Source organism: Vipera ursinii (genome assembly GCF_947247035.1).
Source record: "Vipera ursinii genome assembly, chromosome: 9".
NCBI lineage: Eukaryota > Metazoa > Chordata > Lepidosauria > Squamata > Viperidae > Vipera > Vipera ursinii.
In genome coordinates this window covers 21,384,096-21,392,773 of record NC_139523.1, presented here as the reverse complement: position 1 = coordinate 21,392,773, position 8,678 = coordinate 21,384,096, and the positions used below count along the sequence as shown (strand labels likewise).

Genomic DNA, 8,678 nt, shown 5'->3' with positions numbered 1-8,678 from the left:
CCATTTCCCAGTAGGCTCCGCGCCTAGGAAAGTAAACATCCGCGTTCTGTCCCCTCCCTCTCCTTGCCACGTAGACCGATCGCTTCCGCCGAGGAGCTGGACCGGGTGCTGCTAGAGGTGAGCGAGGTTCTGTTGCCAGGGGCAACCCCGGATGCAGGAGAGACTGGACCGCGCAGCATCGGAGGGACCCCCCTTTTTTTTTTTGGTCCCAGGTCGTGGATGCCTGGGAAGGGAAAGGTTTTTTTACGGGGCGGCCAAGCTCTTTTTTGCCAGCTTGCGGACCAAAACATGGGGGACACACCCGATGCTGCCTGAGCGGGAGCCACGGGACAGCCCCACCAGGAGCTGGGTCTGGAGTTGGGCGCCCTAAATGGGGCGGTGGGCTCATTCCTGAGAGGGGCAAAGGCACCATTTGTGCCAGGGTAGTATCCAGTGTGCAGCGCTGGCCAGATAAAACCCGTGAGAGGCCCATGTTAGCTGCTTCTAAAAGAGGGTGAGCTTGAGAGAGAGGAAGGGCAAGGAAAAAAGATAAGGGATAATTACTAAAGACACGGTAGATTATATAATAGGATGTAGTTTATATGTTAGGGACGCGGTGGCTCAGTGGGTTAGGACGCTGAGCTTGTCGATCAGAAGGTCGGCAGTTTGGCGGGTCGAATCCCGAGTGCCGCGTAACAGAGTGAGCGCCTGTTACTCGTCCCAGCTTCTGCCAACCTAGCAGTTGGAAAGCACGTAAAAATGCAAGTAGAAAAATAGGGACCACTCCGGTGGGAAGGTAACAGTGTTCCGTGCGCCTTTGGCGTCTAGTCATGCCGGCCACATGACCACGGAGACGTCCTCGGACAAACGCTGGCTCTTCGGCTTTGAAACGGAGATGAGCACCGGCCCCTAGAGTCGGAAACGACTAGCACACATGTGCGGGGGAACCTTTACCTTTACCTTTACCTTAGTTTATATGTTATGTTAGTGTAGTTATCTGACGAAAGCTGAAGACCTGAAGACCTGGCTCTTCGAGCTCTCTGGCCCAGGCTGAGAATATTTTTAATTTTAATTTTAACTGGGTTTTAATTTTCTCAGGGTTCTATTTAATCTCTTTTAATTTTGTTTTAACGTTTGTATTGACTGTTTTTTAAACAGTTTTTTAAACTGTAAACCGCCCTGAGTCCTTCGGGAAAGGGCGGTATATAAATCTAAATAATAATAATAATAATAATAATAATAATAATAATAATAATAATAATAATATGGCGTGGTGGTGCAGGCATCAGGCTAGAAACTGGGGGTCAGTGAGTTCTAGTTCTAGGCTTGAAAGCTAACTGGGAGACTTTGGGCCAATCACCAGGAGATGGTGAGTTCTAGTCCTGCCGTAGACACGAAAGCTAACTGGGAGACTTTGGGCCAATCACCAGGAGATGGTGAGTTCTAATCCCGCCTGGGGCATGAAAGCAGCTGGGATGTCTTGTGTGTATTTATTTATTTATTTGTATCCACCTTTATTATTTTTACAAATAACTCGGGTGGTGAACATATCCAACATACCTTCGTCCTCTTATTTTTCCCACCACCACAACCCTGTCAGGTGGGTTTGGACCAACCATTAGTAGTAGACTGTGAGTTCTAGTCCCACTGTAGGCATGAAAACTGGCTGGGTAACTTTGAGCCAAAGTTTGTGGGTTTTTTTGCCAGCAAGCAAGGAATAAGATGTGCTTTCATAGCAGATGAGGGTATGCATTGATGTCACTCTGCAGCAATGTATCAAGTATGTAAAGGAAGGGGGTGGGTCTTGTCTCTCGACATTGCTGTGGGCTGCTATATGTGTGCCCTGCTTTGCTGCAGCATCCCTGTTTCCAATATCCAGAACATCCAGAGCAAACATCTCCTTCTACACCTTAAATATATTTACAAAATGATCTTCTGGATAGCTCTGGATAACACCATGAGGGATTCAGGGTGGGTTTTGATCCTCCTCACCCAACCAATCTTGTGTCTGACTCCCATATCTGCCTTTTATATCCAGGTTCTCAGTCTTAATTTACCATGGCTGGTAAAACTGGACCAGAACATCTCTTTAATGCAGCCACTGAGGTCGAGACAACAGGAGCATTGATGAGCAACAAGTAAGTTATGAGGAAATCATTTTGCTTTTCCTAGCTGAGTACCCTCAGAAATGTTGAATACAACTCCTATCCACTCCAACCATCACAGCTAAGAAGCATGGTGGCTCAAGAGGAATGGTGGGGTCCTCGGTGCTGTCTGAGCTTGGTGGTTTTCTTGAAGACATTTCATTACCTAACTAGGTGGCATCATCAGTGCTAGAAGGGAGTAGGGGTTTGCACTGTCAGTATTGGTGGGAGTGGAATTGATGGTTCCTTGTTTGTCGGGGTTGATAGTTCCTTGATTGGGGTAGTGTTTATTTGTTTTTATTGTTGGTCTGGTGTTAATCTTGGTGTTAACTTCTGTTCAGCTGGGTGTTGATTGCTGGTGAGGAGATGTTTGGGTCTTTTTGTTTCCTTTTTGGCATTTTGATGGTAGATAAATGTTGTTTATCTCTATGTGCTTGTCGATGGCCGATCTGTCTGACTGAAATTCCTTAAGAGGAAAAAGCAGTTGGAACACTGCTTTTTAAAAAGAGCTAGGGAATTGACGTGTCTATGGAGGTACTCAGTCATCCAGGTCCTGATTGTCCCACAGGTGCATTCAAAAGGCAACTGGACTCCCCCCCCCCCATGTTTATTTGAAGAACATTCTTCTAATTCTTTCCGGCCTTCTGAATTTGTCCCTTCTAGGATCAACATCCCAGCACTCTTGCCCCAAGGCCCAGCTAAGGAATGGCTAGAGCAACGTCGGGCTACCATTCGCCCCTGGGCCAACTTCCTGGACCAGAAACGTTTTGCAAAGCCTCGGAATTTTGGGGAGCTGTGTAAACGTATTGTCCGCAACGTGGAATATTTCCAGAGCAATTATGTCTTTGTCTTCCTAGGACTTATCGTCTATTGCCTGTGAGTAGATTGGATTGCTTCTCTGTTTACTTGTACGTGGAGATGAATTCCCCTGACCTCATCGAGGATGCACAGGCCTTCATTTGTGCAGTGAAAGTTCCTGAAGCCAGGGACAATCCCTCGAAAAAGTCAACCACCTTTGGCAGTCCTAACTGGGCAATCAAAATGCCTATGGAGATTCTCAGTCATCCTGTGGAGATTCTCAGTCATGGTTGTCCCAAAGATGCTTTTTCAGGAGGCAACTGGAGTTCCTTGTGGTTTTGGGGTTTTTTTTGCAAACATTTCGCTTCTCATCCAGGAAGCTGAAGAAGTTTCTTGGATGAGAAGCGAAACGTCTTCAAAGAAAAACCAAGGAAGTCCACTTGTCTCCTGAAAAAGCATCTTAGTGCAATCAAAACTCTGCTCCTTTTAAACTTGCATTTCAAGAAGACGCTTCTAGCACCTAATTGTAGAAAAGAATGAAGGGGGGGATGTGTTGCCTAAGCTCCCTGCCTCCCTCCATCCTTAGTGCCCGCGCACTAAGCTGAACGTTAGAGACCCAAAGAGATACGCAGAAGAGTCCCATTCTGTGCCCACAGGCATCAGTGTATAGGGGATAAGGAAGGCTCAAACAACAGCACATGCGTCATGAGCCAAAATGACAACTTATATTCTTGCATCAGACGTTGGGACGCACATATATCCAGTGGGCTTTGCATTGTGACATTACCACATGCATTTTGTCATCGGGATGTAATCTCAGTTTGGTACAGATGCCTGACTCTATTTTTTCTCGGCAAGGTCACTGATTCAGTGCTTGCTTGGATAAAATTCCGTCTACAATGTGCATCATGGAGAAAGATTACGAATGGCCTATACCCGGTCATGCTAGGGAACATTCAGGGTCTAGTAGATAATTCCCCCTTTGTTCCAGGAAACAAAAATTGATAAGAGTTTTAGTTTGCAGAGCTTTTGGAAAACAGCCACCAAGGAAGACCTGTAAAGAAATTAATACACTACCCTAATATACAAATAGTGTATTTGTACAGAGCTCTTCCATTCTTAATTGTAATGGGTTCAGCCAGGTTGTGATAAGTTCAACTTTAATTCCATGGAACTAGCAAGAAAATTGGTTTTGTTCTTCCACGTTGTTTCATGATGCATTTAACCCCATTGGTCTTTCCTTCTCACCTGTTAGCATCACATCGCCATTACTTCTGATTGCGCTTGCTGTGTTCTTTGGGGCCTGTTACATCATGTACTTGAAGACCCAACAGTCACAGCTGGTTCTGTTTGGTAAGTGGCGATCTTTTGTTCCCACAGTGCAACGTGCAATAATAACATAAAACAAAGCTTGGAACTAGAGATGTGTGCATGATACAGTTAGTCCTCGACTTACAGTGGCTCATTTAGTAACCGTTCAAAGTTACAACGGCACTGGAAAAAAAGTAACTTAACAACCGTTTTTCACACTTACAACCTTTGTAGCGTCCCCATGATCGTGTGATCGAAATTCAGATGCTTGGCAACGGGTTCGTGCTTAAGACCGTTGAAACGTCCTGGGGTCATGTGACCAACCCCCTTTTTGCAACCTTCTGACAAACAAAGTCAATAGGGAAGCCGGCTTCACTTAACAAAGGGGTTACTAACTTAACAACTGCAGTGATTCACTTAACAACGGTGGCAGGAAAGATCATAAAATGGGGCAAAACTCACTTAGCAAATGTCTCATTTAACAACAGATTTTGGGCTCAATTATGGTCGTACGTCAAGGACCACCTGTGTGCTCTTTCAAGAACATTAATTTCTATTTTTCCCCCTCTTATTTAATTTCTGCCCTACAATTAAAAAAGAAACACCCATCTCCTTGCTTGTTGAAAGCTAGCACGTAAGGGAAAGAGGAAGCTATAGCCTATATCAGAGGTAGGCAACCTTGGCTCTTTTATGACTCGTGGACTTCAATTCCCAGAATTCCTGAGCTACTCCTGGCCTAGATATTTAGGCTTTCCATAGCTAGGAAATGTTTACTATGAAAAAACACTCCATCACACACTCTCAGTGCCTTCTGAATTACAGGTAGGTCACAATGTTGATCACCTGGCCCTGGGGTAGTGCAACTGTCATCAGTACATGCCAGTTGCCAAGCATCCAGATTTTGATCGCGTGACTTGCAATAGTTGTACATGTGAAAACTGGTCATAAGTCATTTTTTTATTGTTGTTGTAACTTCAAAACTAAAGGAATGGTTTTAAATTGAGAACTGCTCATATTCCTACAAGGAGGGCTGCTTTTTTCCTATCCATCCATTAGATACCGTGTTTCCCCGGAAATAAGACCAGGTCTTATCTTTTTTTTTCCTCCAAAAGAGGCTCCAGGTTTTATTTTCGGAGTAGGCCTTACCTCACCTCCAGCACCGACAGCCCCACCCAGCCGGTCCACTTCTTCTGGGGCTGATGTTCTGCAGCTGCATTCGGGCCTGCATTTTGCAGTCAGGCCTTTCCAGAAGGCCTAAGCATCTGAGTACCGATTCAATCCATAGCTTGGTGCTTAGCTGCTGAGATCTTGCAGAACTGAGCTACGGATTGGATTCATAGCTCGGTTTTTGGCTGCAAAGGCCTTCCGGAAAACCCTGTGACTGAGAAATGCAGGCCTGGCTGCAGAAGAGGCCTCAGAAGAAGAAGCGGGATGGCAAGGAGAGGCCTGGCTGCAAGGTAAGTGGGTGCAGGGCAGGTGGGGCAGCTCCACATCCCCACCCTAGCTTGATTTTTAGGTGTGTGCCACGTCCCAAAAACTAATTTATTTTATTTATTTATTTTATTTATTTTAATTCCATTTATATCCCGCCCTTCTCCGAAGACTATATGCCTGCTTATATGCCTGCATATGCCTGCTTATTAGGGCTTTCACACACACCCCTAAGCGGCATTATTACAAAGTCAGCTTAATTGCCCCCAACAATCTGGGTCCTCATTTTACCTACCTGGGAAGGATGGAAGGCTGAGTCAACCTTGAGCCCTATTAATATAAGCCCTATCCCAAAAACTTATTTTTGGGATAGGGCTTATATTAAGCCTACCCCCACCCCCCAAAATCAAGCTAGGGCTTATGGTTGGTGTAGGCCTTACTTTCGGGGAAGCACGGTAGGTAGCTAACTTGTAAAGTAGTTTCTTTTCAGCAAGTCCTTGAAAGCTACATTTCCAAGAATAGCCACAAGGTGGTGCTGCAGCCAAGAAGGACAGTGCCAGTCTGGCACAAAATCCCCAGCTTTGCTAGGTTACGTAGAGGCGCTAAACCACAGAAAGCAAAAATGTGACCTCAAGGCTAGCATCTCTTCAGTCGAGCCTTCGAGACGGCCACCTTCTCTCTTTTTTTTTAACAGTTGAAACCCAGCCTGTTTTCTAACTCACCGTCTTTCCCTCTAGGGCGAGAAGTCAGCACAGCCCATCAATACAGTCTGGCCGGCGCTGTCTCTTTTCCTTTCTTCTGGCTGGCGGGTGCCGGCTCAGCTGTCTTTTGGGTGCTGGGTGAGTAAAGAGGAAAAGCCCGTTCCAGGGGGACCGCACTCCTGTGTTCTGGGGTGGTGGTGGTTCCTTGGCGCTCTTTCAGCTTGGTGGTTTTCTTGCAGACGTTTCGTGACCAAACTAGGTAACATCATCAGTGTTAGGAGGGAGTGAGGTTTGCACAGTGGCGGAGGAGGAGGAGAAAGTGGGAGGAGGACGACAGTGGGGTCCTTGGTGCCCTTTCAACTTGGTGGTTTTCGTGCAGACGTTTTGTGACCAAACTAGGTAACATCATCAGGGAGTAGGGTTTGCACAGTGGAGGAGGAGAAAGGGGGGGGGAAGGAGGAGGAGGAGTCTTTGGTGCTCTCTGAGTTTGGTGGTTTTCTTCCACACGTTTCATTCCCCAACTAGGTAAGATATGCTGACTTCTCTCCGAAAATGGGGTGAATACCTTAACTTTACAATAGTTCCTTCTCAGGAACTGCAGCCCTGTTCTTTCCTCTGTAGGTTTTTTAGATGCCATCTGTGTGTTTTGAGTCTTTCCTTTCGAGTCTGGTTCATCCACATTTTGCCCTAAGAGATCCTTAGAGCCTCTAAGAGAAAGACTTAGATGAGGAAGAGATAGATCACCCTGTGGCCTCCTTTCCCAAAGTTTCTTCTGTTGCTCTCTGCAGGCGCCACGTTGGTCGTCATTGGTTCACATGCCGCCTTCCATGAACTGGAATCCGTGGAGACCGATGAACTGCAGATGGAGCCCGTGTAAAAAGCTGGAGAACTTCCTCGGCGTCCATCTCTCCCTTCCCTAACCCATCGCTGTTACATTGCCTATGTATACAATGCTGCTATTTCATTCCACGCCAATAGGCCTACTTAAATGGCCATTTCCTCCAAGTCTTGAAAACTCTCGGTGGCTACCTTGTTGAGGTTGCCCTTCCATTTCTGATTCTTCAGATATGAGATATTTCCTCGTCTGTTATTCCCACTGGCCATGAGCTTTTTCACTGAGTATATAATAGAATGCTGCTGTTAAATTATTCCCTCTGTAGATTTTTAGGTGCCAGCATCGCTTTCCCAGTAGCCTCCCGCACTCAGCCTTTTTATGTCTCTGATCGGCAATATTAAAGAAATGCTGACATTAATCCACAACTCCTTTTGAGTGTTTTTAACGTGTATTGGCCAAGGTTGTGGTGACCCACAGGATTACATCAACATAACGTTACCTGATGACTCTGCTAAGTTTCCTTCCAAAGGTCCGCAGCTTATTCAGCAAGGATGCGTCAAAATTAATATCTCACAGACATTTTGCATGGCTGCTGCTTTTTCTCTGCTAGAGATGGAATAAGAGCCTGCTGGGTGACTGTGGGCCAATCCCCAGGAGACAGTGAATTCTAGTCCCGCTTTAGGGGTCTAGAATTCTAGTCCCTAGCTTTAGGCATGACTGTGAGTTCTAAATCCGCCTTAGGCATAAGAGCCAGCTGGGTGACTATGGGCCAATCACCAGGAGACAGTGAGTTCTAGTCCCGCCTTAGGCATCCATGTTTGGGCCAATCACCATAAGACTGTGAGTTCTAAATCCGCCTTAGGCATAAGAGCCAGCTGGGTGACTATGGGCCAATCACCAGGAGACAGTGAGTTCTAGTCCTGCTTTAGGCATGAATGTTTGGGCCAATCATCAGGAGACTGAAAGCCGATTAGGGGATTTTGAATCAGTCCCTCTCTCTCAGTCCGGACCATTTCACAGGGTTGTTGCTGTGGGAAAATGGGAGGCACAAGAAAGATCGGGCCTAATTATTTGCAGCTACGAGAAGTGATTTTCTTTCAAGGGCAGTCACGCAGGACCACAACAAATTTCCACATTCGGGTGTTCCAGCAGATGGAAGTGGGGTGTGCGATTAATGGGGTTTTTTGAAGGTGTGGGGGCTACCAGAAGGTGCAATATCTGGAATGGCCACCAGATGGCAAATGATTTATTGTACAGTACTGTAGTCATTTAGGTGTTTATAGCCCAGACGTGATAGACCAACTTTTGCAAAAAGTGGGTGAGTGTGGAAATATTTATGGGCCTTCCTCCCATTACATTAACAATTTCCAAATAATATCAAAAGATAATTCCCTTTCTTCCTTTTGCAATGGACAGTGTCTTTTACTTGCATCCAGTGCAGTGTTTCTCAACCCTGGCCATTTGAAAATGGGTGGAGTT

At 46.0% G+C, this 8,678-nt stretch overlaps 1 protein-coding gene across 1 annotated transcript; it reads left to right on the top strand.

The window, feature by feature from the left end:
- RABAC1 (Rab acceptor 1) lies at positions 1–7,617 on the top strand. Its single transcript, XM_083370072.1, has 6 exons — positions 1–117; positions 2,018–2,117; positions 2,787–2,999; positions 4,177–4,274; positions 6,401–6,502; positions 7,153–7,617. Exons 2-6 carry the CDS (start codon positions 2,038–2,040, stop codon positions 7,239–7,241), a joined length of 582 nt encoding a protein of 193 aa, XP_083226198.1. The 5' UTR covers positions 1–117; positions 2,018–2,037; the 3' UTR covers positions 7,242–7,617.
- Positions 7,618–8,678: the final 1,061 nt, after the last annotated feature.

Coding starts and splice junctions, on each gene's coding strand:
- RABAC1 (XM_083370072.1), top strand. CDS start 2,038: ATGGCTGGTAAAACTGGACCAGAACATCTCTTTAATGCAGCCACTGAG. Junction 3,000..4,176: donor GGACTTATCGTCTATTGCCT/GTGAGTAGATTG, acceptor CTCACCTGTTAG/CATCACATCGCCATTACTTC. Junction 6,503..7,152: donor AGCTGTCTTTTGGGTGCTGG/GTGAGTAAAGAG, acceptor TGCTCTCTGCAG/GCGCCACGTTGGTCGTCATT.